This window comes from Penicillium coprophilum (genome assembly GCF_028826855.1).
Source record: "Penicillium coprophilum strain IBT 35676 chromosome Unknown utg000004l_segment0_segment0, whole genome shotgun sequence".
Lineage (NCBI taxonomy): Eukaryota > Fungi > Ascomycota > Eurotiomycetes > Eurotiales > Aspergillaceae > Penicillium > Penicillium coprophilum.
Window position 1 is genome coordinate 3,853,339 of NW_026622723.1, and position 27,507 is coordinate 3,880,845.

Consider the following 27,507-nt stretch of genomic DNA (forward strand, 5'->3'; position numbering starts at 1 on the left):
AATTCACAATGACAACCTCAATACTTAAAGCGATGCCTTTTCGGCCTGGATGCCGAGCCCTTCCGATTGCACATCGCCTTCGTCGGCAAACATCCACGCAGAGTGAAAACTGGGCAGGTCGCCCACTCGAAGTTGCCAAAGACCATGTTGCGCAGCTGGCTGCAAGTCCCCGTCGGCCGTTGACACTTGCAGACCTGCTAAAGTCAGTCATATTCATATACAGTTCACACCAAAGCAGAAGGAAATTATGCTAAATTATGTTAATCCCCTAGGCACGGCCGCCCACCATTGAATAAGGAGGCTCTTCTAGCCTCTGCCAACTTCACACTCTCCCTCCTCCCCGCCCGACTAGCTTCTCGGATTCAAGCTTTGAGAAACCTCCCTTTTATCGTCGTCTCAAACCCCCATGTCTCCAAAATCTACCACAATTACCTCCATTCGCTATCGACCCTCATACCATATCAACAGCGCCGCATCACGACTCTCGAAGAAGAGAAACAGTTTGGGGATGTACTAGCAGACCTCGTACAAACGCATACAAATACAATCCCCGTCCTTGCACGCGGATTTTTGGAGTGTAGGAAATATGTTAGCCCGGCTGACGTGACGAGCTTCTTGGACACGCATTTACGTGCGCGCATCGGTACGCGATTGATCGCAGAGCAGCATCTAGCTCTTCATTATGCCTCTCAGCCCATCAGTGATAACCTGGCCGATTCCACTGATGCACCTGCGCCAAATAACTCAATTCCATCAAATTATATCGGCGTCATCGATACGGCGTTGCAGCCGGCACGCATCATCCGGCTATGCGAGGAATTCGTTGGAGAAATCTGTGAGCTCAAGTACGGAGTGCGACCGCGTTTGAAGATTGGCGGTGAGCCTGAGGCCACATTTGCCCATATCCCTGTACATGTGGAGTACATTATTACAGAGCTGTTGAAGAACGCATTCCGGGCAACTATTGAAAATGGGAATGAGCGTGAGCCCATTGAGGTGACGATCGCTGCTGCTCCAGATGTGCCTGGACATGAGCCTAAGGTCCCGGGTGATGCCGATGCTGGCTTCGAGTTTGATTCAGAGCTTGCCGGTACTAATGAGAATGAAACCATCGGCTACTCCGCTCCCTCGTCTCAAAGTATCACAATTCGTATCCGTGACCGTGGCGGTGGTATTCCACCTGAGGTTCTACCCCATATCTGGTCGTACAGCTTTACGACTTTCTCCGATATGGACTATCAGGGCTCAGACAATGGCAATATGGATGCCTTGAACACCATCTCTGCTGGCGGTGGCCACATCAGCAGTATTGCAGGTCTTGGCTATGGGTTGCCTCTCGGCCGAGCCTACGCTGAGTACTTCGGCGGCAGTATTGCGGTACAAAGTCTGTGGGGATGGGGAACAGATGTTTATTTGACGCTGCAGGGGGTTGGGAGAATCGATTGAAGAGAAGCGAACGCCAGCACTAGATACCCTGAACAAGATCATCCTTTTTGGCTAGTACACGCGACCCATGATCCCTGCAAATAGTTTTGCCTTCTACCATCTTGCCTTGGTCGATGGCTGGATAAACATGTCTATGAAATCCGAGATTGAGGTATCTGGATTCTGAACAGCACCCAATATCCGACTGATCTCTGCTGCAGAGAACATAAGCCCCATATTTTGGAAAAATTTCTCCTGTACTGCAGCTGGTGTTTTCGGATTCCGCGCATGTCCTACGGGATACTCAATCAGTATTTCAGGCAACGAGGACCCATCTGCCAGATGGACCGTCATGCCTGCACCAATACTCTTCTTGTCCAGATCCAAGTAGTCTTCCGTGAGCTTAGGGTCGGACTGCACCACGATCCTTTCTCGCAGGGCTTCAAGCTCCTCACTATTTGCCCATGGGCTTTTGTCTAAATAGTCCGCAGCCTCTGGCGGACTCCCCTTCAAGAAAGCCAAGGCAACCACATACTGAATGCAGTGGTCACGATCAGCAGCGTTTTGCAGCGGCCCATGTTTGTTCACGATCAAAAAGGCAGCAGCAGTCGTTCGAAGATATATTCGCTTGATCTGGTTAAGAGGGTCGGACAGGCCCTTCTGTCCAAATTGACGCGCTTGCAAAATTCCTGCCTCCACAGCCGAGATCGCATGCCCTTCTACTGGCATACTTTTGAACAGCACATTCTGTACAGTCCACGAGCCAAATGGTCGTGGAAGTACAAATCCCGCCTCGCCAAAAGTCCGCTCCAAAAACCCCCACGGCCTTGCACTCAACGCCCCCGGCGAACCAGGCTGGCCGTCCTGTATTAGTAGAGCCAATTGCACAGCTCTCCTCGCCGCATCGCCTGCTGCCCACCCTTTTCTCGGAATAGTATTTTCGCCGGATCGATACACCCGGTTGGGATGGCCATCCATCCAAACATGAGAAATAGTCGCCATAGCTTGCTCCTCTGCCATTCCAAGCAACCAACAAACAATAGCAGCAGAAGCCAATTTGACAAGTACCACATGGTCAATTCCATAAGCATTAAACGCGTTCCGCATTTGATAACACCCCTGTATTTCATACGCCTTGACTAGAGCGATGAGCAGCATCTGCATAGTCAATGGCGGGCCATCATGCGCCCGCCGACCAGACAAACCTGCACGCGATAACCAATCCATGACTGGGATTATAGCAGCGAGATTATCTGCAATGAAATCCATATATTAGTCCCACGGGCATATTTCGCATCCCCATGTCGTCAACAACCCATACCTGAAGGATGTCCCCACTCCGCACCACCCAGCGCATCATTATGGTCCAAGTACCGAATCAGGACACCCAGATCGAAAGCCCCCTTCACGGGATCGACCTGCAACTCTGTTCCTGGGACTTTGAATCCATCTGGCACTGTTGTCCCCTCAATCACGGGACCGAGCAGCTTTCGACATTCGGTGCTCGTCGCTGCTGCCTCGATGGCGCAGCCCATTGCGTCCAGTAGCGCTGTCCGCGCGCATTTCAAGATCGCTTCTTCGTCTTGCCCGAGGGTGTAGTGGTAGACATATTCCACTATCTCGATTATTGGTTGGTCATATGGACGAGACATTTATGTATGGATGGGTGTTTTAGTCGAGGTTTGGTTTACTCTGGGACTGGTACGCTGTGAAAGTGGGGAGACGATGAAATGTATCATTTTGGCAATGTTCGGTGCAGAGTATGTTGTACATGTTGTAGAAGTCCTCGGTGGATTTCTTGAAATCACCCGGTCGCGTTATTGGCCTTGTAGTCACACTATGTCACCCTCTTCGGACAGCTCGCTATAAGCATTGGTCCACTGTTGCTCCTTTACCTCGGTGAGAACCGTTATCATTACTGTCAATTTTATGCCCTCCTATCTCATCTCGCCTCGGTTAATGTTGTACAATTAGAGTAGATGGGAAGGGACTGTTTCCAGTCCTCTAGAAGAGCTAGATAAAATCCATTATTATCATATATCGTCGATGATAGATCAAACCCCAACACTAAAGCTGAGTATATCCATGAACCCAAAGATCATTCAGATTGTCAAAAGCGCTCATAACATAATTTGCAATCGCTCTATCAAAAAGTCCCAATAGAAGCAAGCACATGAGCAAATGGACTTCTAGAATCCCCCAACACCTCTCACTCGCTGCACAGCACCAATGACCCCCTTGGCCCAACTGAACCGACCCGGCACAGGTCCAATCGAGCCAGCCGGAATCTCATCAGTCTCAGGATCATGAACACAGCCATCCTTCTCACTCGCAGCGCCATATTTAGCAGTATTTTGGTTGCGATTGATCAACTCCGTCCAAGCTTGACAAACGAGCTTAGAATCAATAAGGACATTGACTTCCTGGCTGTGGAAGAATGACTGGGTGTCAAGGTTTCCATTTCCTGGAAAAAAAAATGTTAGATACTTGGATGAAACATGTTTCTCTCCTGGTGTTTTTGGGACTCACCTTGAATCGCAATCTGCTCATCAACGATCATCAACTTAATATGACAGCTCCGCTTCTTGAAGCTATTATGAATCGGGCGAGTCTGGTCCTTGCCGACATAATAGCATACTCGCAGACGAGATTTCTCTTCGTTGGTATCAAGCGAGTTGTACATCCTGTTCGCAGTCATTTCGTTGGTTCCGTTTTGGAACGGGAGGAGCTCGCCTGCGTCATTGTAGCCAAGACAGAGATAGCAAGACACCATGACGCCGCGACGGGCGGCGTCAATGAGTGGCTCTATTAGAGGCTCGGCGTTCATGTTTGGTGTCTGAATGAGGATTGAATGCTGGGCGTTATTGATTGCGGACAGCCACGCTGAATTTTGCGGGGTGTAGATGCTGCTATGGTTTGGAGCTTGAAGAAATGGGGAGTTAGAGTCATGCTCGGCTGCTTGAGGAACCTTGTCTTTGTGGTCTGGACTTACACCCATATGGTTCCCTGTTCACCATTGCCATTGCGAAGGGCTCGTGGCGAGGTAGGACCATATAAGGGTTGAACATATTATCCTGGTCGGTTTCTGGTGCATCGCCTGTTGTGTCGGGCTGGATAGTGGTATCTGGTTGCTTGTTAGGCATGTCGTAAACATTCCACAAACTTCACATACTAAGATGACGGCTGACAGCCTGTGTGCGTGTTTCGTCACTTTGTGGATAAATACATCCGTTGACTCTCCGGGCCTCTTGTTCCAGGTCCCTATCATAGTATGGAGAGTTTGTAGTATGCTCAGGAAGAGGCCCATCTCCATTCTCCGTAGACATATCATTGTTCTTTGTCGCGTGGCATGGTATCGGAGCATCCCTCGCTGGAGAGTTCAGGAGTGGAAATGGCGGGTCGAGAAGCTTTCCCCACGACAACAGAGCAGTATCATAGAAAGAGTCAACGATCGGCCCCTCGATGTGAGCTAGCATCTCAAGGTTATCATTGTCTTGGATATTGCTGCTCTGTATGATAGCCATCCGCCGGTCAATAACAGTAAACTTTGCATGGAAGGTTCCAAAGACAGGCCGGTGGAAGTTGATGACTTGGAGATCAACATTGGGGATCTCACTCGCAGCGGGTAGCTTCACCTTTCCGCCGACATATTGGTCCTCGCGGACACTCAATCTATTGTCCCATGCCTAGGGTTTCATTAGCAGTTAGAACCATCTCTGCAGATCGTAACCGATACATATTATAAGAGCACTCACTTGACGAGGATCTCCACGATCATAGATTATCTTCATAACTACTTTCTGTCCCCTTTCGCTTGCTCGTTTGGAAAGTTCCCGAATGGCATTCGTCACTAATGTTGATGCGTCCGAGTGGATCCAGAAATTGGTACCCAAAAAGACTTCATGTTCAGCACGCACAATACAATTCGCTAAATGGCGACAGAGATCAGGTAACGGGGCGACAATCGTCAGTGGTAGAACTCCTGTGCTCCCCATCAGCTGGGGCGATACAACCCCTGACATTGGGTTCTTTTCTAAACAACATAAGGCGTCATGATAAACCTGTTTAACATCTGTTAGGTTCTCCTGCCTCATCGTTGATACATCAAAATAATTCACCTTTAGAAATAGATCACTGGTTTCCACGGACCCGAAGTTCCCGCAAGCGCGAGCTTTCTGCAGCTCATTCAATGTCTCCCATTCCGATGCTTTGTCGATATCTGATTCTTCTCTGCCCTCGTATGTACGCGACGCATGATGACTCTCGAACAGCTCATGGAAGACCTTCTGCGGACACTGCGATGGGTCACGAGCTAACTCTGAAGTCACTGTCTGCCCTTGACACATATTGTATACCTTGCGGGATACCATTTTGTATTGAATTCGATTGAAACTTGGGGGTTGTCGAATGATCAAAATAATTCCAACGACAGAAAAAGAGCAAATAGCAGCAAGTAACTTGACAAGTTCAAAGCAGTTCAATATTGTTCCAGAAACGTTCCACGGGTGGAATATACCATTCATGACTGAGATGACGTAGGGCAGCCCTAAGATTTCTCGCTTCTAAGAGGCTTCGACTGCGTAGTCTATGAGATAAATGGGTCTAGATGGAGAAAATCAATCAGTCGAAAAGAATTGTGGTGCCTAATCATTTGGTCTATTCTGGAATGCCCAGCCTTTTTCGAACTTGATATTCAGCCCTATGACGTCGAATACCCCACAAGATAAACAGTACATTATTGTTCCTGATCATAGGGCTTGATCTATAGAAAGTCTACAATCTTTGCGCTGAGTCTGACTGATGTATGCTTGGGAGATATCAAACACTATGCCAATACCAAGAATTGCAGAGGACCTCAGACTGTAATTATCATTATAAAATAAAATATTCACGAAACTATACATAAAGCCCTGTCCGAATCAAAGGCACACCTGTTTGGGTTGCCATCCACATATACCTGCCAATACATTCTTTTCTGTACATTGTTGAAAGAAATCACAATCACATCACAGTTATTGTCTCCTCCGTGTATGAGATCTCTGAGCTCCTCAACTGCATTCCTTTGGTTCCAAAGCCCGTCCATTCGAAGCTTCTCTGTTGAGATTTCTCCGATTTAAACTCCGATTGCACACTCCCAGCTCTGGACCCAATGGTTTCGGGCTCAGTGACTCTAGGCACTTCAATCCCAAGGTCAATATCTCGAGCTCCCCAAACAGACCGACGGGATGTCTTGACCCCAGTCTCCAGATACAGATCTAGTTCGTCGACATAATCGTACGCAGCCTTTCCAGTGATAGCAATCCTTTCATAAGAGTCAAGTCCCCCTAAGCGCCACTCGGGCAAGGGATTGCGTGCCTTCCCCAGGTCATAGACATAACAAGGCTGGCCCTTCTCGTCAACGGCCTTCCGACGCCCAAACTTGACATCATGCCCAATGGGTGTATAATTTTTGATCTGCTTCTCCCTAAATCCCACCACTGGATGAATAAACTCAAAGGTCTCCCCCAGTAGATTTCCTTCTTTGTCGAAAGGATCATAGCCGCCAGGTGTGCGTCTCTTCGAGCCGTTGGCGTAGTAAAATGCCGTAAAGCTGTCTTCCAGTGGTCCTGTTCCCCAGCCATAGCCGCGTCGCTTTTCGACAGACTTGACAGATGAGGCGGAGGGACGTTTGAAAACAGAGGTTATTGCTGCAGCTTTGCGTTGAGCCCAGCTTACCAGGGACCCGTTATTGACTGTGTCTTCGACAAGTGTCGACATATGATATTCTCTCTCTTCTCTCTCATCAGAAAGAGCCTCGTCGTTGAGAGACAGGTAGGGTCTGATCTGGTCCAACATCCAGTAGAAGGTGATATTAGACATTTCTTCCATGTCACCCTCATCTTCGAGCGTTTCACTCGAACCTCCACCAATGTTAATGTGATAACCGGGGAACCACACTTGTTTCAATGTTCGGGGATGACGTTGGTGCTTGTGGTCATCCTCCAGCTTGATGAGCTTTCGAGTCTCCTGGTTCAAGGATCTAGCTGTCTCGTTTAGCTTGCGAGCTGCGTTGTTAACGTCCTCATCACTAGCCCTGCCGCTACCTTTGAGGCTGATCGCATCTTGTAAGACTTCGTCCCATTCTTGAGCTTTCTGATCAATAATCTTCTTCTGGGCTTGTATCTGCTCTGAAGTGACATTTCCAAACTTGTGGAGATACCATAGGGTAGGCGAAAAGGCGTTGCGGTGTTCATCGAGGGCCAAAGCCTGGAACGCATGTTTGACATCTGAGGAACGCTTGTCAGTATTTTATCAACCATGAAACCCTCGGACAAGAAGACAAAAAATAGTTCAGGATACTTACTAGGTGAAAGTCCAACGTTTTCCCAACCACCTTTGTGCGGCGACCACCATAAGAGCCATGATGGTAGCTTGACTCCCAGTACCTCAGGCATTCCAATAGCGCCGACCGTATCAAAGACGCCAACAACTTCGACATCCCTTGACCCCTCCTGAGCCCAATCGCCCTCGGGACGCTTTTCAAATACAAAAGTCTCGCCCCGAGCGCCCTGGTTCTCATCGGCCTTGCCATCCATCCACTCAAACCAGAGGTCACTGCAATAGAACCGCTCGCCGGGCTTATTCTTCTTGTAAACCTTCCAGAGATCGGGAAATCGGTTCAAGTCCTGTTTATTGCAAATACCAATATCCGAGATCAACCCGGCAATGGCCCGGGCCGTGAATGCGCCCCTTGAGAAACCAAAACACATAATCTGATCGCCGGGTCTGTAGTTCAGGACACAGAAGTTATACGCTTCGACGACATTTCCTTCCAGTCCTAAGCCAACGGCACCTTCGATCGCTTTTCCAAAAGGACCTGAGGTTGTGCCAATTCCGGAATCATACCAGACTATTTGCTGCCATTGGTTTCCTTGTTCGTCCGTCCCGACACTGTTCAGGGCGCGACAGAGACGTGTCACATTAGATGGGACGTTTTTCTTCCCCGAGACGGCGGACTGCCATGTTCCATCGCAGCAAATGATGATGCGCTTGCGGATTGGTCGAGCCATCGAGTCCCTTCTCTGTCGGACTTTATATGGTGGCTCGTGAACATCGGAGCATAGAGACATTGTGCAAGTACGATGGATTGTAATGTGGATGTGGAGATGAAGAAAGTTAGTAGGTGGGTACGAGTCTGTCTATATATTTTTTTATTTACACTCTTGTTTAGGTTTTTATTAGTGTTGCTGCACGAATGGGATCCATCTCGAGATCGCTTTGAATCATCTATTTTGTTCACCTGCATAAGCCTCACGGCCCTCAAGGCCACCCAGGGAAGCCTAACCCGATTTCGAGTCACCTAGGTGCCCCGTTGTTCGTGTTCTATTCAGCTGCGACAAGGATGAAAGCACTTCATAGGATCAGCTTACCATAGCCAAGCCAATAGTAGCTCAGGCATCGATGCAGATGGCCCCAGCTGCGTCAGCCCCACATGCTCAGCCTTATCTTCAGGGTGCAAAGATCAGCAACAAGGCGGTCTAGCTATAGACTTGCTCGGGAGGGCCGCACCTGAGATAAAAATACGTGAGATGGACTTTTTGAGGGTTGTTGTGCTAAAAGCCGGGGTATATGGTTGATCCTGATCAGGGGAGAGGGGGGGCTGTACAGATGCGCTAAAACTCCAGAGGTCTAAGTGAATCAATAATCCTTGTACATTGTAAGATACCCTAATTTTTGCCTTCTGTAACTGTTTGTACAAAGGTCTTCTGTATCGTGACATGATTTGGCGAGATCGGCTCGGGGTTTAAGGCTTCCTGGCTGCTGTTGCTAAGGTTGAGTTTATTTTTCCGCTGCGACGAAACCGCAACAATTGTACTCTTGTTGTTGTCGGGGTCGACATCGGGGCGCCAGTATTTCGTGTTCTGCGATTCTCTGATGGCCTGACTTTGCAAACTGGACAGTCGGTATGGCTTTGAATATTTTCCTTGGAGGGGTGACTTGTGGTTATGAGTCGAATTTGCATCCAGGAGCCAGCGGAATAATGGTCGGAGAGTGATCAGACTGCCTGCGGTAATTCCGAGGCCGGTCTCAATGAGAGACCAGATGGCGATCTGGTAGGTAGAGTCTGGAGAATGTTAGATTTTGCGAGACAAATGGCTTGGCTGACATACAAAGGAAATTCTCATCGGGATAAAATTGTAAGAAGGGAAGTCGGCATATCACTGCTACAGCCGCACTGTGTATGGTTAGCAATCAAGTTCTCTTCAGAACGGCCGGGTCCGATATCACGTACATGGCCCCTAATCCGAGAATTCCTCCTACTGCAAGCTTCGTCCTGCTATTCATTTGCAGTTTCCAGACGAGGAAAGCGGGTAACAGGCCAAGCGCTACATCACAACATATAGTCACGCAGCTGTAAAAATACGCAATATCCAAAATTGTGGACATGGGTATACATGTTCCGGTGCTGGTTGCATCCACTCGTTCCCAAAAGTAGTAGATCGGATTACAGGCGAGGAGTAGCACAAGCCAGAACATTAGTCCAATAGCAATGGCAACAGAGATAATGCTCCAAAGTATCACTCGGTAAGACTTTGCAATGGCCAACCGGAGAAGCGCAACGGCGATTGATATTTTGGCAACTGCTGAGGCCCAGATGTAGAGCATTTGACCAAGCCACCACCACTAGACAAGACATTTAGCAGGGAGATTTCCCAATAGGAGTATCACATACCACAAGTGCTTTCTTGTAAACCTCCATACTGGTAAAATCTGTACTCGTGTGCCCTACCCCATGCATTGTTCCAATCATGCAGCAGGCATTCAAAAGTATAAAAAGAATCTATAGCAAATTAGGATCCTACCACACCATAGCACATCATACAGGATCACTGTACCAATGCAGCAACCATCAAAGCATCATCCCAACCAAACGCATGGATGACATTTAATCGCACAAAAGTTCGTAATAAAACCGTCACAATGGAGATAGACATCATCACGACTGCGACGACGAAGATAGCGAGACTTCGGCCCACAAGAGGCATTGAGGCTCCCATTATGATCCTGCTCTAATTTTCAATCGAAAGGCCCAGTCATTCATTCATTGCCTCCGTAATTCGAATCCCAGTCGCACTTGAAGCGGGTACTCGGAAAAAAAATTAATATTTTTTTTGGATGATACAGGACCACCAAGATAGGGGGGGAAAGAGTACAAAGAAAAGATTATCCAGAAGCTGTTGACGATAAGGGAATCAAGACTTCATATATTTTCGAGATTGACCAAGATCCCCGGACACTCTGTAGCGAAGGACCCATCGAAGCCAGCGTTAGTGAGTTTTTGTAACATTATCCACAGCCAGCGCCCATTATTTCGGCGCCTAGATTGATCGGAAGGAAGCATAAGCGATTATAGCGACACAGGGGCGTATAGCCCACAGGTCCTAGCCGAATTTGAACCCAAAGCCGTACGCGATGAATGCCTATCACGCCAAATTAATATCTGGGCTTCCTTAGGAGGGACTAGGTAATGAATACAGGGGACCCCGAGAAGCTATTTGACCAATTATAATTGACGTGGCTTCCCACGATCTATCCCACTAGCGAAATGGGGACAGTTTGCCGAGATCGTATATGGGCAATCTAAAGCGGGTTCCGATGTGCTCGGTAGATCTTGTGGCCTCAAAAGGGGCGTTTTTGTTTAGGAATAAGGATTATTCATCTTGTATTTTGGTCGACAATTGGCTGTGTACAATTCATGACTGCCATTTAACTATTCCTAAAGAGAAAAATACAATATGTTATAACCCTGCCCTGGGTCAAACTCCGATTTTATATTAACTAGATGGCTATATATCCACTGCTATGTTGGGAAAAGTGTCCAACAGAGTTCTGAGTGACTGGTGTTCATTTTCATTGTGGGGATAGTGAGCTGGTGCCGAATATTCAAATAGTATATATATATAACATGAACGAATGAATCCCTTGAGTACAATGTTGGACATAAAGTCTCATAGATCAGATAGCGCTTACTGTTGAAATTTGGATGAAGTCCTATGTAATAGTTCCTTCTACGGTTCCTTATTACAGATCTCATTTTGAACCAAATTCGCTTTCCTTGCTTTACGGGTGTGCTCAATCGTCAATCATGGGTTTTCATAGACTTGAAGGTAGGCTATGCTCATGACTTTACTGCTGTAGACCCAATATGAGATCTTCCATGTAGTTCGGAGACTGATTCCCGGCACAAGCCTGATCAACCGCGGTTCATCGAATGGCCGCAATTATTGGCCCAAACATGGAGCTGATCAAGATCGGAGATGTTCCTTTCAAATCAGTTATAACCGAGAAATATATATTTGAATTCTTGAAAGGCAGTCGGTGTTCCTTCGGGCCCCCGCCCTCGGAGTTGTGGCCGATATCCCAACTGGAGGCTTCACAGATCTTGATCTTTATTAGCAATGACCTTCCCCTCCATTTTGCTCTTGAGACACAAATACTCACAGACAACCAGCACCTTCTTCCTGCTATCCGACCTTTTATAGTATAGAGCTCAGCCATGTATGAAGTTCCACATTACAAACATCGAGGAATGTTCTTGCTCACATAACAAAAGGGTTTATACAGCATCTTTTGCTTTTTTTGAAGCCCTCTGGGAGGTATGTACTACATAGGTGCTCTGTGGTAGCAGCTGTACTTGGCATCCATTGAATTCTAACCTCGACAACCCCAGGGCGGCGTCAGCCATGTCTTTGTCAATTTGGGATCAGACCACCCATCCATCCTGGAGGCGATGGTAAAAGGCCAGAAAGAAAAGAAAGACGAATTCCCTACGATCATTACCTGTCCCAATGAGGTACGTTAACAATTGCATCATGTGACCCACCAAGGGTAGCGGCACTACGGTTAGAGTCGGTATGAATGAGAGCCCCGCTTACGATCAAATGCGTTCGTTAGATGGTGGCGCTCTCCATGGCAGACGGCTATGCCCGATTGACTGGAAAGCCACAAGCAGTAATCGTCCATGTCGATGTCGGCACACAGGGACTCGGAGCAGCAGTTCACAATGCCTCATGCGGACGCGCCCCGGTTCTGATTTTTGCCGGTCTATCGCCTTACACAATCGAGGGTGAGATGCGAGGTTCACGCACGGAGTATATCCACTGGATTCAAGACGTGCCGGATCAGAAGCAAATCGTCTCCCAGTATTGTCGGTACACGGGTGAGATCAAGTCCGGCAAGAATGTTAAGCAAATTGTCAACCGCGCTTTGCAATTCGCAACTAGTGACCCACAGGGGCCTGTGTACCTTGCTGGCGCACGAGAGGTCATGGAGGAGGATATCGAGCCGTATCACTTGAACCAGGCTGTCTGGGGTCCTGTGTTACCGGCTGCCCTGCCAACCTCCGGCGTTGAATTAATCGCATCTGAGCTTGCCGCGGCAAAGAGCCCTCTTATCATTACTGGTTATTCTGGGAGGAAATCTGAAGCAGTGGCTGAGCTGGTCGCATTGGCAGATAGCTTCAAGGGGATCCGTGTGCTAGACACTGGTGGTAGCGACATGTGCTTCCCTGCTAATCACCCCGGATGGTTGGGATTGAGATATCCAGGCCATGACGCGGTGGGGGCATCCGATCTAATCCTTGTGATAGACTGTGATGTCCCTTGGGTGCCTACTCAGTTCAAGCCATCTGCGTCGGCCAAAATCATTCACATTGATGTCGACCCTTTGAAGCAGCAGATTCCGGTTTTCTATATCAATTCAATGGCCACGTTCCGCGCCGACGCTTCCACGGCGCTCAAACAGATCAACAATTACGTTTCTTCTCAAGAGTCTCTGCGGCAATTCATTACCTCCGAGGAGAATCTCACTATGGGCCAACACCGAGACAAGGAGTATTCGTAGCGTCGACAAGAGATTTCCGATCTGGCTGTAGTCCCGGAGGGTGGCAGCGAAGCCTCTTTGAACATTAACTATCTCATGGCGCAGGTCCGCCAGGGCGTTCCGGTTGATACTATTTGGGCAATCGAGGCCGTGACCATGAGCCACTTTGTTGCGGATCAAGTCTCAGCTACCCAACCCAAGTCGTGGATCAACTGTGGAGGTGGTGGTCTCGGCTGGTCTGGCGGTGGTGCACTTGGTATCAAGCTTGCCAGTGACATGCAGCATGGAGGACGTGGGAAGGGCAAGTTTATCTGCCAGGTGGTCGGCGATGGAACATTCCTCTTCTCGGTGCCGGGATCTGTGTACTGGATCGCCCGCCGCTATGGAATCCCTATTTTGACAATCGTGCTGAATAACAAGGGTTGGAATGCCCCCAGGCGTAGCATGCTGCTCGTTCACCCCGAAGGAGACGGCTCTCGTGCTACAAACGAAGACCTTAACATCTCCTTTGCGCCTACGCCAGATTATGCTGGTATTGCCAAGGCCGCGGCAGGTGGGGAGTTATGGGCTGGCCGTGCCTCGACTGTTGCTGAGCTCGCTCAGAAACTTCCAGAAGCTATTCAAAGTGTTCTGGATGGCAAGGCCGCAGTGCTGGAAGCCCAGCTTGACGGGACTACCGGCAAATATGTGGGGAGCTCGTGAGAGCATGGAACTCGGAGAGTATAAGAGGTTGTAGAGTACTTAGAGATAGAAGAAGGTCGAAAAGTACTCGATTCTACCTTGACCTGGGTCTGTAGCTCTATATCTTCCGAAACCTGGATTTTGTGTAGTACTGCTGTAGCTATTGTACGTCCCATACAAAGATACAGATCCCTTTGTCCTAGAGGGGTTGCCCACTCTTCGGTGATCGACATCTTTAGAGACTGTCATTCAACAACACTCAGTGTAGGTCAATGGATCGTTGGGCTTCCATTCAGCATGAGATATGGGGGGAGATGGTTGACATCAGGTGTTTCATGTCCGAAAGACCAGCCATAGGTGTTGCGCAGGAAACATCAACACTCCATCCTGGCCATTATCCTATAAAATATATGCATAGATATAATTTATATTGAATCGCTTTCCCGTTGCTATAATATATATTCATGGAACGATCTATCTGTATGTTTCAACTTTTTCACCCTCTATACCTAGTCTACCTAGTTACCACTATTAGCTACATACACTAGTAGGGGCGAATATGAGAAAAGGACAACTCAAGAAGTAACATTTAATAAGTGAAAAGGCCAAAAAAAGTATTATATTGCGCATAGATGTGACAAAGAAAACGCACAGCATCTGTATATTTTGTATGCAAGACCCAAAAGATACCTAAAACTAATCCAATTAAAAAGCAAAATCCCGCGCCCTTTGACATGTCAGTGCATACAATCCACAGAAATCGTACCTATTGACCCCAAAATTCGTATGGAAACCTTCGAAAGATCATATCTCTTATCTTATAAAATGAGTCATGTGCTTCGGAGAAAGCTCTCGGGATGGAGAGAGATCAACTTCCGCTCCGCTTTCGCCGACCTCTGTAGCACCTTCGGTTTCTCTTTATATATAGCCTGACTTTGCTCAGCTCATAGACATACCAGACCAATCCTACCAATCCGCTATATACACCCTTCCGCACAACCCCCCGCATACCCCTCCGATTCCGCATTCCACATTTACACCGCCAAACCACAATGAGTCCACCGACAGCTCTAGATGTCAACCTGGTGGGCGTCACCGACACCTCGGCTGTCCCTGTCCCGGATCCATTGACCGTCAATGGCGTGCCGGCATGGAGAGAGAAGATGGCCAAGATCCCCACCGGCGTGGCCGCGGCATCCAACAGTGATATGTTTAAGAGCCCGGTATGGTCATTCTATATTCGGCATAGACGTGACGAGAATATGAGTGAAGGAACTCAATTGCAGGACGCGGATTGCTGATATTTGTTTGGGACCATTAGATCTGCTATACTAAGCCTAAGGCTAAGCGGTTTGAGCGTATGGCTACCTTTGCCCATTCCGAATCTACCGGTTTTATCACAATTATGCCACTTATGCTTACTTCCATTCGACTCTAGACCATTTTTCACTCGAAGCCAAGTCTCGCAAGGTTCGCACTCAATTGCGCAATGCGAAGCCCACTCTTGCTAATTCACTTTCCTTAGGCGTCCACTTTGAAGACTGCTGCTCGTTACCTGAAAACCCCAGGTAATACTTCGGAATACTTTCTCTTTCGATCAATAGTCTAACTGAGTTTCAAAGGTCTTATTTCCCTTGGTGGTGGACTGCCATCACCTGAGTACTTCCCCTTCGAGCACTTGGATATCAAAGTTCCCACTGCCCCGGGATTCTCCCCGGAGGCTACTCGGGAGTCAGGCACGGTTCTTCGTGCCGGAAAGCATGATATCCAAGAAGGAACTAGCAACTACGGTGAGTCTCCATTCTATTCATGCATTAGAAATGGCCATGACTGATCCGATTCCTTAGACTTGGAGATTGCCCTTAACTACGGACAAGCTACTGGAGCTGCGCCATTGCTTCGTTTTGTCACAGAGCATACCGAAGTAAGTACAAAATGCCAGACTTCTCAGTCCTCAGTAGAGACCTAAATAAAGCAGATCATCCACAGCCCTCCCTACTCCGACTGGCAATGCACCCTGACCTCCGGCAGCACCTATGCCTGGGACACTGCTCTTCGCGTCTTCTGTGAGCGCGGAGACTACATCCTCATGGAGGAATATACCTTCGCTAGCGCCGCCGAGACCGCCTTCCCCCTGGGCATCAAGGCCGTGGGCATCCCAATGGACGAGGAAGGCCTCATCCCAGAGAAAATGGACGAAATCCTCAGCAACTGGGACGTCGCTGCCCGGGGTGCACGCAAGCCGTATGTGCTGTACACCATCCCGACAGGCCAGAACCCGACTGGTGCCACCCAGTCTGCGGAACGTCGCCATGCAGTGTACAAGGTCGCCCAGAAGCACGATCTCATCATCATCGAGGACGAGCCATACTACTTCCTGCAGATGCAACCTTACACCAGCGGGGACGCTTCCCCAGTCCCTCCCCCTTCCACCCACGAGGAGTTCATCAAGTCACTTGTCCCCTCGTTCCTGAGCATGGACACTGATGGTCGTGTCGTCCGCCTCGAGTCCTTCTCCAAGGTCATCTCGCCTGGTTCCCGGGTTGGCTGGATCGTCGCCTCCGAACAGATCGTCGAGCGCTTCATCCGTACCTTCGAGGTTTCCTCGCAGAACCCTAGCGGTATTGCTCAGATCACGCTCTTCAAACTGCTCGATGAGCACTGGGGCCACTCTGGATACTTGGATTGGCTGATTAACCTGCGCATGTCGTACACTGCTCGTCGTGACTCGCTCGTTCACGCCTGTGAGAAGCACCTGCCCCGCGAAATCGCTCACTGGGAAGCCCCCGCGGCTGGCATGTTCGTAAGTTTTATTCTGTTCACCTTTTAAACTGGAGAATACTAATTTGTTAATCAGCACTGGGTGGAAATCGATTGGCACAAGCACCCCGGTGTTGCCGCAGGAAAGACTCGCGCCTCTATTGAAGAAGAGATCTTCCTGTCCGCTGTAGATCAAGGTGTCCTCCTCTCTCGCGGCAGCTGGTTCAAGCCTGACCATGACACTGTCGAAGAAAAGATGTTCTTCCGTGCGACGTTCGCAGCTGCTTCGTCGGAGAAGATTGATGAGGCTATTTCGCGCTTTGCTGACGCTCTGCGCGTGCAGTTTGGTCTGTAAATTGGTTCCTGGCCTACGATTTTGACGAATCTTCTTGATTACAAGGAGGATGCATTAACGCTGGTAGTTTTGCGATTTTAGATGATAGAGATCGCGGTTTTGTAGAAGGGTTTGCTTTTTGTGTTCCAGGGAACATGCTTCATTCTCAATTTTACCTCTTTTGGTCGATTTATTGATTTATTCAGTCAACATCTTCCCGAAGTTCAATATCGAATCGAAAGAATAGTATGTCTATAATTAAGGATGTGATGTAATGTACAAAAACAACATTGGTATCAGGCAATAAAGTGAAAAAAAAAAGCGTAACGAAGGATAAGAATTGTCCAAACGAACCAGTAGCAGGCAAAAGCAGCACCTCCAAAAAGGTTACGACCCCAGTATCTTGCCATAAGCATCCTCCACTTCCTTAGCAATCTCCAACAGCGTGACAATAATAATCTGGTGCGTCACATTGGGCAGCTTATCGCGCTGCAACCCAATCCACTCCAACGGCGGCGTAGCCTCACCCATATCCCGGAGCTGCGGCGTTTCAATCACCGGCGGCTCAAGCGCAGTATAGGTATACTTGGACTGGGGTACATTGACAACCGCAGTAATCTTCTCCTGCTGCTCAGAGCTAGCACCACCTCCTTCACCACCGCTTCCCGGTCCACCGGTAATGCGCACCGCAGACGGCGGCAAAGGCTTGCCAAGTCGCGACGCGAGCGCACGCGAGTGCGCCTCCCACATATCGCGGATAAAGCTGATGCGCGAGTAGTTCCAGCCGACATCGACTTTGCCCTCGAACGTGCTGCGGAATAGGTAGTCGATCTGATGGGTTCCTGGAACCTGCCAGGTTTCCATGCTCGCGACTAGTCGGGGCACTTTGAGAATTGTTCCGCCACGAGATGCTGCGGCTCGCTCGGCGATCTCGTCCACTGCGATTTCGTCAAGTTGGGCTGATGTGGGTCGCGTGATGCTGGATAGTGCTACGCGAAGTTGGCCCAATGTTAGGCCTAGGGCACTGTGGATTTTGTTTGCTTCGAGCGAGACGGCGAATCGGGCCTCGGCATCGTGGGCTTCTACCTTGAAGATCTGGTTGTCGAAGAATGAGCTGGGGAATGTTCCCAGGTTAACGTGGTGGATTTTTACGACGACACCGGTGTGTAGAGAGATGGGTGCTTTTTCAGGTCGGTCGTTGTCTTTCTTTGCTAGATCCTTGGCGCTGACTTCGAGGCGCTCGGGAAGGGTAGAAGACTTTCGACGGAGGTACCGTTCTACCTCGAGTAGTGATGCTTTGTAGGCGGCCTGAACGTCTTGAATCAAGCGTTGCCAAGCCTGGAATAGCGCCAAAGTTTGTGATGCTGTTAGAGATGTGCAGAATAGCTGGACTTTGTCGCCTTCTAGAATACTGAAAAGGCGCTGACTCTGCGCGTCGGACGTGTTTCGAACATTGTACATCAAGAAATTGAACATCGCGATATGTGCAACCAAGAAAGGTTGGTAGTCAAATGACACCTTGGCTTGGAGGTGTTGAAAGGCAATCGTGGCTTGAATCAACGGTGTGCGTCCCGTTCCAGGGGAGTCGGGCCATTCGATGGAGGTATGAATCTTCAGCTTTCCGAGTTCGACAATGCCACTCATGCGACCCTTACTCTCGATGGCAACTGATCCAAAATTGATACACATGTTCTGCTCATTGTCGGATGTCTTGCTGGTAGATACCCACAAATCAACAATGGCAAATTGTGCCTTGCCTAGCGTCGAGCCTAAATCGAGTTGAATCTCGAGCTTCTCAATCGCGATGGTAGTGTTCCAGGGGAATGCGGACGCTGAGGCAACCTGTTGGTATCGCTGCACGATATAGGTTTGCGCTTCAGACGGTTCTGACTGGTCGGGCTCATTCGAAGTAGTCTCATTGTCGGATGGAAGCCAAATCTCCTTGAAGAGCAAAGAGTCTTGAACTTGTTTGGCATTGACGGCGACCTTCATTGGACTGACATGCAAGATAGCTGACATTCCGTTCATTCGGCCAAGGTGCTTGCTGTTCATCAAAGACAACACCATAGACTTGACTTCGAAGCTTGCGGTCGATTCATTGGAGTACACATGCTTTACAGATGCTTCCAAACTATTGAATGCTAAAGAGAGAGCAAGGAACCGACCATGCTCTTCTGATAAGACCGTGTTGACAGTCACGTAGACACTTTCAAACCTTGCAGTTGCTGCGACCCTTGCAATAGGCTGACAGCTCAAACTAAACTCCTGCTTGCAAAACAGCAGTCCCAGGTTTACCTTGCATCGACCAAGGATGCTGGTCGGATCGGCGGCGCCAAATGGCTTCTCCTGCATCAGTTTCTGTGATTGTAGCTTCGCTGCTGTAGATGGCCTTCGGGACTGGCCCTGCTGGCTGCCCATGATTTCCTTTACCGTGGCGGTCATTTGCTTGACGAGAGGAACAAGGGTAGGATACAATGTGTTCGTCGAGGGGTCAACCTTCAGCTCCGCATTCAGTGCAGGATCATCAGTACCGTTGTCCTCGAATTGAACTTTGAACGCCACTCCCGGTGCTCGGAGGGTTGCTGTGGTCGCTGCATCGCCTTGTACATATTGGCCATACTTTGCGTCGGAGAGTCGGCTACCCTTCCATGTGGCTGCTAACAATGTCTGGTGATCATGGCCAAGCTTTCCTTGAAGCGTGACAGTAGCACCTGCAAAGTCAACATCGACGAGGAGAGACCGCAATCGTCTGTTGCCGAAGAGGTTGCGATCTTTGTTGATATTGGTATTTTCGGGAGAGTCTGCTCTGGTTGCCCAAACAGCCTTGCCATCACGAAGCGCCTCGCTTGCGGTGGCAATTGAGTCTCGTATCATACTGGCCGGAATGATAAACTCCGACGTAGCGCGAATGTCGAGAGATTTGCCAGCTGCTTGAAAAACAAGCGACAATTCCTTCCCTATAGAGGAGTACGCCACGTTGAAGACCAACTCTGGCATAAGGGCTGAATTTAGCGAGCGCTTTCCTCTGTCCGTTCCGAATGGTACCATCTGAAGTTGCATGTTTTCAATTCGAAGTTTGGCTGCATTCTTCTTCTTCTTGTTGGACAACTCGACTTGCTGGATTGAAAAGACCAAGTCCTCGGGCTGTCGACCAGACTTGTTGTGCATCGCGGCCATATTCCAAGCGACTGTAATAGTCCGAAATTGTAAAGAGTAAAGAGCATTGAGGAATGTCTCCGAGGTGGACTCATCGTTGACATGAATTTCGGGGGCAGCGGGGGCCCCGTCATTTGTATCAATGTGTCCAACATGTCTCAATTTTCTAAGGCGCTTGACTTCGTGGGAAAGGTCCAAGGTCTTGATGCGCTCTTGTGTGTATACGGCAATGTCGACCACGAGGGCTGCTGTCTCAGCGAATAGTTCGACATCGAACCTGTCGCTGGTAAAATGGTATGCTCTTGTAATCTCCCCATTCTCGCGGACCGCAGAGGTTCCCTGAAGTTTCACTCCAGCAGAGAAGCCACCATATAATTGGGTATCAGCGTTTGTTCGTCTTAGCAGGTCGAACCTAATTTGAGACGCATCGATGTTGAACTCGGGATGCTCCATGGGGTATCCTCGGTCTAGTCCGTTTTGAAGTCGCATACGCATCATTCCAAGACTGAATATCATCTCGGCAGAGTAACCTTTGCTATTAAGACCAGGCGCGATGGCATGAACTTCGAGTCCAGCCATTGTAAGGCGAGATTTGTAGAGAATCTCCTCGGTACCAGATGCTGCTTTGGGCTTTGGGGGCTCCCTCTGTATCGACAGCACGTCTTTCAAGTGTGACTGGAGAACATCTAAATTCTGCTTGAGGTCGCAAATCAAATGGGAAACATCAGGACCTGTCAGAACAGCAAGGAGACTGCGCATAGCACTGGTTTCCAGGCGGATGAGTTCAATCGTGACATCGACCTCCACTTCCTTGCGTTCTGACAAGAAGTTGGCAAGGATTCGCCCATTTACGGGAGGTATCTCCAACATTGACAAAACATTGAATCTATCGCCTTCACCCGATACGAACATATGCGAGTTCTTCTTCACATCAAAGTCAACCTCGATTTTGGATGCTTCTGCAGGCATCACTGACATGCGAGCTACCTCACCCGACACACAGTAGGTCAAAGATGGCAGAAGGCTGAAGGTAAACCGATAGTCTTCTAGGAACATTGCCGCATGGAAGGTGTCACGAGTAGGTTTATTTGACGCGAGGCTCTGGTCGGATTTCGGCTTTGGTACTTTGACACTATCCACAAGTTGTCGGATATATCTAACTTCGTCCGCGATAAGTCTGTCCGCTGTGTGTGCCAAGCTGACAGGATCCTCTTTCATGTCATAGCGAAGCTTCCTGCAAGACCCAGCGAGCTTCCAATCATGTCTGCATTCGTTGGTATCTTCATCTGATGTAAGCGAAAGGTAGATGTATGGGTTAGCAATTCTCGAGAGCATCAGAGTCATGGATTGACTTTGAAGCTCAGATGAGCACCCCTCAGCGCTAAACAATATAGCGAGGTCTTCGTGTTCTGATTTTTTGGCACCAAGCGACTTATGCACAATCGATCCTCGGAGAGCTTTCGCTATCATGGCAAGCTTAACATTAATACCGTCAAGAGTGATGGAACCGAAATCGGTGCCAAAAATGAACTGCAGCTCGGTCGGGGTCTTATCTTGGACCTTGTCACTTGGCACATGGCCCGGCGAGGATTCAAGTGTGATATTTGACATAACCTTGACCACCCCTTCAACAAGGTCCAGAATTTCCCAGCGCAGCCTCAGAGCTGTTGATCCACAATAGGACTGTAGGGTAATGAGGTGCTTACCCAGCACCCCTTCACCTTCAGGCAAGTCTGAAGCAAATGATGCAACAGTAGACAAATTCCCTATGATCAAGTCGCTTTCTCTCGGACCAGGATCCATGGAAAATCGGAATGTGTGGATAGTAGAAGAAAGGAACATTGAAGGCCGCGAGGTCTGCTGCCGTTCAGCGGCGTGTGGCCAAACACGGCGCATGGCATAGCTTTTGGCAACATGTGCCAGGTCCCAAGCTCGCCAGTGGTCAAAGCCAGATAATACAGCCTTTTTGGCATTCGCTGGCAGAGGGAAACTGTCACATAGGCATTTCTGCTCCAACTCACGCTTCTGATGAGAAGGTAGGCTGTTGTAAATCTTGCGAATGCGAGATATTATTTTCCACGAGTCATGCTGCCGCAGGTGAGTCGAAGCAACCCTGAGAACATAAGATATGCGAGCAAGAAAGATTGGATCAGGTATATCAGTAGCCGATTGGGTGAGAGAGTACAAGAGGTATTGTACGCGCTTCTCGCTGGATGTTAAAAGCTGCTGAAATGACGACGCGACAGAATCAAACATGGTCGTGGCGCGACGAACAAGAAATGCGAGACGCTCTACCGACTTTGCTGATGTTATTGTATTGAATGTTCGCATTTGAAGATTAGAGCGAACATTTGGCGAGGTCACAAGCCAAAAGTTCATATCTTCCAAGTGAGAATTAAACATGGCTTTCTCGTGAAAAGAATCTGCTCCACTGCCCTCGACAAAAATTGAGACATGGTCCGCTGCCGCATGAATCGTCACTCCTTGTTTGAGACCTTCGAGCAGATCGCCTTTGCGGCGTTGAACCTTCCTTTGGAACTCAGTATTCAGACGACGGATCTCGATGCTATATTCATCGCGGAACTTGATTTGTTTGTTGTTAGGGGCCTCAGACAGGTCGACTAGTCGGAATTGAATAGATGGAACGCGAAGAGCAACAGCTGTTGAAATTCTTGGTTGGCTCATGGCATTATCGTAGCCAACAATGCTCGATATCACATCCTCTTGAAGCGAGTCGATGATTCGTGTAGGATGCTTCGGTTCTAACCCATCCAGTAAGGCAGCTAGAGTCAGAAGGAATTTGGATGTACAAAATCCTCGAATACCCAACGGGATATCGCACGCAAGATTTGTGTATTTCGTTTGATCATCATCGAATGTTAGAAACACGGACTTCTGATTCATTGCAGAGTCTTCGTTCATCGTGTCACCTTCATCCGTGAATGGCAAGGGAAGCTCAGATGTATCCAAATGAAGCTTGTAGTATGAGAAAAATGGCATTATCCATGGGTTTGCGTCTGTTGTTGGAGAGGAAGAGAATGCGCCTGCCCGAAACCCGGAGTTTGGACCATCTCTCGACCGGTTGGGTTTTGCGACGGACGCGGTCGATCCTCTGGTAGGCAGAAAAGGCCGTGATTTGGGAACAGGATCTGAGGCTACTCTGGGGCTTTTGGTAGTGTGTATCCGGACACTGTTCATACTTGATGCTTCTGACTGGACAAGAAAACTCTTGGCGCTTCCACTAGAACGGGGCCCTGAAGCTCTGTGATATGACGGCGCATCAATTGAGCCATGCCTGTCATGAATAGGCTCAGGCATTGAAGGTATAGCCATGGTTGGAGGGAGTACGTCTTCGTCAGGAGGAAGCGTTGAAGCTGGCCCAGTTTCCTCCCAGTCAAAGAGCAACCACTGTGCCCTGTGAGTCCGCTGATCATGGGTTTTGATATGTTCTTGCTGAAGTCGTCGACTTTCGGCAATATCAGATTTCCGCAAAGCCATTTTCAGCCCAATTGTGAACTGGAAAAGTCCTATGGGGGAGATCATTTCTCCCGCCGATGGATTGTACTGATTGACAGACTGACGTTCAACGGCAGCGATGGAAATATCCGGGACTCGAAGGCTCATGCGTTTCGAAAACTTGGTATTTGCCCAATCATTGAAGTGCACATTCAGGGGCTGTGTGCTCAAAATCACAGCTGTTTGGTCCAGTAGCACGGATACATGGATAGAATCAATCTTGGCTCTCAAGAAAGTGACGTCAAATAAAAGCTCAGGGAAGAGCGTTGGCAAAGCATTTTCCTCATTGTCAAACGAGAAATCAAAGCTCTTCAAAGATGAAGTCAAGCAGGCCAAAAACTCGGTGGAGCATTCTCCGACAATTCTACCAACGTCAAAATCCCAATTGCAAACGTAGGTTGGTTCAAGTGGCGGCAAGCCAAACAGACGATGCCCGTAGACCGAGATTCCATCGATGAACAGCTGAGTGCTAGAGATAGTGGAAGGGCCATCCAGCTGGGTGGCCTCCAAATCAATCTTCACTGGGGTGACAGAAAACTGCAAGTCCATATAATAATTAGTGAAGCGTAGATCCGCTTCGAGTGAGGCAGCGCTGATTCCCATACACTTTGAGTTGTCATAGATATTCACAGGAAGTAAAGCACGGGGGCCGTCAACTGTGACATGCACAAGCACATCCATGTCATTCGACTTTCGGTTTGGGTTGACCCCTGTGGGGGGTTTGATGGCGGCTCGTCGGCATAGACCAGCTCTTGGTATTCTTCAAGTGTCTTAAAGTGCAGCTCCTCACCAAAATAGTTCTCTCTGACGGTCATGAAACTCTTGATCAAGAACCCAAAAAGGTATAGACGAGGTAAATGGCCATCGATGTTGAGCATTAGCGTGTCGGTCAATTCCGGGGACGTTGACTGGAAATAATTATAAGAGCCGTCAATGAACAAATTCTCGAGGGTAGCCATGGATTTTTGCGGCAAGAACTCGTGCAGGGTATCCCATAGAGGAGTTGTGTAGTCCACGCCGCCATCTTCAAGGTTGACCCTGAACTCGATGGCATTTTGTTCAGGTTGGTATTTGTTCAATGGTATCATAATATTTGACGTCAGGCGCTTGCCCTCGATGGCAATAAATCGGTTATCATCTAGATCCGAAGGATTATTGATGATGTTTCGGTCATTGACATTAATGTAAAGTTGGAAGTTGGAAAAATTGAGATCGAGGTTGTAGATAAAAGGCACAAATGTGTAGTAGTCCGAGGGCGGTCCCGAGGCCCAGTCACTGACAAGGTCTGTAACAAGGAATATGTGGTCGCGTAGAAGGAAAAGCTGTAGGTCTTGGCTTTCAACCGTAAATTTCCAGGAGCGAAGACTATTCCAGGAGAGCGGGTTGGACAGATCGCAAGTGACTTGTTGCCGAGGACACTCCCAGAGCAATCCATGATTGATGCTGGATGATAACCTCGACTCTCGCAAGTCGATAGAGAGTTCATTTCGAAACCCAGCGCTCGACCCCACCATGTCCATGGTATAATTGATGGTAGAGTCGGCGGCAACACAAAGGGAAAGCCACCCAAACGGGCGAATTTCAGGCCCAAGATAGCCCTTTTCACCTTCTTTGGCTCGAGCCTTTTTTTGATCACTTGGTTTCTTTGCTCTCGATGCACCCCCAACGGCATCAGCACGGCCCTTCCACTGCCAATCCTTGGAAGGCTCTCGTGTTGGAATGCGTAATGTCAACGCCTCGTTGATTTCCACGCGCAACCTAAATGATGTGCTTTGTCGCAGAACACCAAGGACTAGTTGCTCTGTTGGCTCAGCGTTGCGGTAGAAGTTTGGAAAAAAGACATTCTGCAGCCCAACCCGCTCCCTATCAGCCCATGGTCCGTAATTTATCGTACCTCCGTCAATCTTGATGTCAATCCCCCATTCTGGAGGAGCAGCGTAGTTGATATTGTTATCCGCTGGTTGAGGCCGAGCAGTTGACGTTGGTTGAATCACGACTCGTCCAGGGATGTCCCAGAAGTAGGTAATATTCAAGCTAGGGCTATCCAAGATGGTAGAAAACCTGCCATATTCAACTGAGTTCCATTTCTCATGGTCATCCTCGCTCCCTTCGTCAAGATATCGGGAGAGACCGGTCCAGCGGACTTCGGGAAACTCCGCCTGGCTTCTCGGCATACTATTGGTGTGTTTACCATCGTTATGGAACGATTCGACAGATGTCTGGAAATACGGGACCAAGTCTCGAATGCTGTGCCATACTCTGCGCCTCTGGAATTGATAGTTGAACATATGTTGCGGCTTTTTCTTCGATGTGGGCTCTTTCTCTTGCACGGCACCCAAGTCTTTAGCAGTCGCCAACTGGTTCTGTTTGAAGTCCGGGTTTGGTCGCATTTGGACCACTGGATTTTTGAATTGAAATGAAAATACTTGACGATATAAATCAAGAGGGCCCGAATTGGAAGCATCGATGGTGCCTGTTCCAGTGTCGAATGTCGTTGTCAACACAGATCGGGTATGCTCGTTTCCCATGACAATGGCTCCTTTTTGGCAATCCAGCTTCACAGGGAGGAGTTGTAACATATTGGACACAGGGTCCGATAGTTCTGATTCACCGATCTTATTCCTCTGTGACGCAGCCTCGCCACTCTCACTCATGCTGCGCTCTGACATGGGTTTCATGGTTGGCTGATGGCTAGACGTATCTTCAAAACCAAAGGCGTTGCTTGCGTCGCCATTTTCTGCCGTCGCGCGAGACCCTGGGGGTTTGGGATTGACGTCGTCTAAATCAACATCCTTGGGGGAGTATCCAAAGCCAGCAAGAAGACTATCATAAGCGGGAGTCCGGTTGTAGATGAACCATTCAAGGCCATATGTGTTGATAGTGATCCGGCACGGCAATTTGGAAGTATTTCTCATGCCACCTTGCTCCCCCAGATTGTCATCCGTTCCATCGCCCGGGGACCTCACATGTCCTTTACTTGAGGTATTATGAGCGGGGCTTGCCTTGTGTCGAATCCCTGTCAAGTCATTTCGCTCGACTGCTCGCGTCCAATAGCGCCATGTTATGAATCCTCCATGGATAAATATAGTCTCGTTCACGCCATGGTACCGAATGCCCTTGAAGAAGATTCTCCCTCCAAGTAGGGAGATTTGCAGTGCGTTGATATCAACGTATGCGCGGTAGTAATGCCAGGTGTATGCTCGGATCGCATAGGAGATGAGATTCGCGAAGAGTCGATTGAAATAGAGCAAAAAGAACAGGGCGCTATGCCTGTGATCAGCGTAATCCGGCCGTGTCGAGCAGCGCAAACTTACAGAATGCAGGAGACAATCAGTTCCAAGAGAAAGAACCTAGATTGGTGAGTATAACAGCCTAGGCCCGAGCAACGATTCCATACCAATTGAAGCTTGGATCTGGCGTCAGGAAAGCCGATGTCAAGCTTGTACTAGCCATCTCTCTCTGCCAGCCAACATGGACACCGCCAGCGCGATAGAACGCGAATGACGAGCCAATATTGACCTCTCAATCATCGACACCAAAGTGGCTGGGTCAAATATCCTGGAAGTCGCAAGGTGAAGACGTTGTTTAGGCAGTCCGAGAGCGGTGTCACGAGAAGATCGTCATCGGACAACACGCCTCCTCATTCCAAACCAACCTTCCCCAGCTTGATTTTCTCCCCATTTCGGTCTTGACCAACATGTTTTACGTCTCTATCAATTCTGCGGAATGAGCTGGATTATCTCCGCAGGCAAAAAGCGGTCCCTAAACCGTAC

At 48.8% G+C, this 27,507-nt stretch overlaps 8 protein-coding genes across 8 annotated transcripts; 3 read left to right on the plus strand and 5 right to left on the minus strand.

Annotated features, from left to right (window-relative positions):
- Positions 1 to 8: 8 nt before the first annotated feature.
- Positions 9 to 1,446, plus strand: N7500_005909 (alpha-ketoacid dehydrogenase kinase family protein; the record flags this gene model as incomplete). Its single annotated transcript, XM_056677053.1, has 2 exons — positions 9 to 202; positions 273 to 1,446. The coding sequence occupies 2 exons, from the start codon at positions 9 to 11 to the stop codon at positions 1,444 to 1,446; spliced, it is 1,368 nt and encodes a 455-aa protein (XP_056532053.1).
- A 93-nt stretch (positions 1,447 to 1,539) lies between these two features.
- On the minus strand, positions 1,540 to 3,077 carry N7500_005910 (putative 2-methylcitrate dehydratase (PrpD); the record flags this gene model as incomplete). The annotated part of the gene is made up of 2 exons (XM_056677054.1): positions 1,540 to 2,678; positions 2,747 to 3,077. The coding sequence occupies 2 exons, from the start codon at positions 3,075 to 3,077 to the stop codon at positions 1,540 to 1,542; spliced, it is 1,470 nt and encodes a 489-aa protein (XP_056532054.1).
- Positions 3,078 to 3,614: 537 nt separating this feature from the next.
- Positions 3,615 to 5,948, minus strand: N7500_005911 (IQ calmodulin-binding motif protein; the record flags this gene model as incomplete). Its single annotated transcript, XM_056677055.1, has 5 exons — positions 3,615 to 3,889; positions 3,955 to 4,347; positions 4,418 to 4,549; positions 4,598 to 5,111; positions 5,181 to 5,948. The coding sequence occupies 5 exons, from the start codon at positions 5,946 to 5,948 to the stop codon at positions 3,615 to 3,617; spliced, it is 2,082 nt and encodes a 693-aa protein (XP_056532055.1).
- Positions 5,949 to 6,426: 478 nt separating this feature from the next.
- Positions 6,427 to 8,534, minus strand: N7500_005912 (T6SS phospholipase effector Tle1-like catalytic domain-containing protein; the record flags this gene model as incomplete). Its single annotated transcript, XM_056677056.1, has 2 exons — positions 6,427 to 7,691; positions 7,769 to 8,534. 2 exons carry the CDS (start codon positions 8,532 to 8,534, stop codon positions 6,427 to 6,429), a joined length of 2,031 nt encoding a protein of 676 aa, XP_056532056.1.
- A 597-nt stretch (positions 8,535 to 9,131) lies between these two features.
- On the minus strand, positions 9,132 to 10,463 carry N7500_005913 (uncharacterized protein; the record flags this gene model as incomplete). Its single annotated transcript, XM_056677057.1, has 5 exons — positions 9,132 to 9,529; positions 9,576 to 9,640; positions 9,698 to 10,089; positions 10,139 to 10,246; positions 10,302 to 10,463. The coding sequence occupies 5 exons, from the start codon at positions 10,461 to 10,463 to the stop codon at positions 9,132 to 9,134; spliced, it is 1,125 nt and encodes a 374-aa protein (XP_056532057.1).
- Positions 10,464 to 12,020: 1,557 nt separating this feature from the next.
- On the plus strand, positions 12,021 to 13,989 carry N7500_005914 (uncharacterized protein; the record flags this gene model as incomplete). The annotated part of the gene is made up of 4 exons (XM_056677058.1): positions 12,021 to 12,062; positions 12,137 to 12,259; positions 12,361 to 13,298; positions 13,356 to 13,989. Coding segments are annotated over 4 exons (1,737 nt in total), but the record flags the coding sequence as incomplete, so codon positions are not given.
- Positions 13,990 to 15,020: 1,031 nt separating this feature from the next.
- N7500_005915 (aminotransferase-like domain-containing protein) lies at positions 15,021 to 17,083 on the plus strand (the record flags this gene model as incomplete). Its single annotated transcript, XM_056677059.1, has 8 exons — positions 15,021 to 15,191; positions 15,290 to 15,359; positions 15,407 to 15,438; positions 15,494 to 15,536; positions 15,591 to 15,758; positions 15,816 to 15,892; positions 15,947 to 16,771; positions 16,826 to 17,083. 8 exons carry the CDS (start codon positions 15,021 to 15,023, stop codon positions 17,081 to 17,083), a joined length of 1,644 nt encoding a protein of 547 aa, XP_056532059.1.
- A 366-nt stretch (positions 17,084 to 17,449) lies between these two features.
- Positions 17,450 to 27,433, minus strand: N7500_005916 (uncharacterized protein; the record flags this gene model as incomplete). Its single annotated transcript, XM_056677060.1, has 4 exons — positions 17,450 to 24,465; positions 24,525 to 26,998; positions 27,049 to 27,084; positions 27,390 to 27,433. The coding sequence occupies 4 exons, from the start codon at positions 27,431 to 27,433 to the stop codon at positions 17,450 to 17,452; spliced, it is 9,570 nt and encodes a 3,189-aa protein (XP_056532060.1).
- Between the last annotated feature and the right edge of the window lie 74 nt (positions 27,434 to 27,507).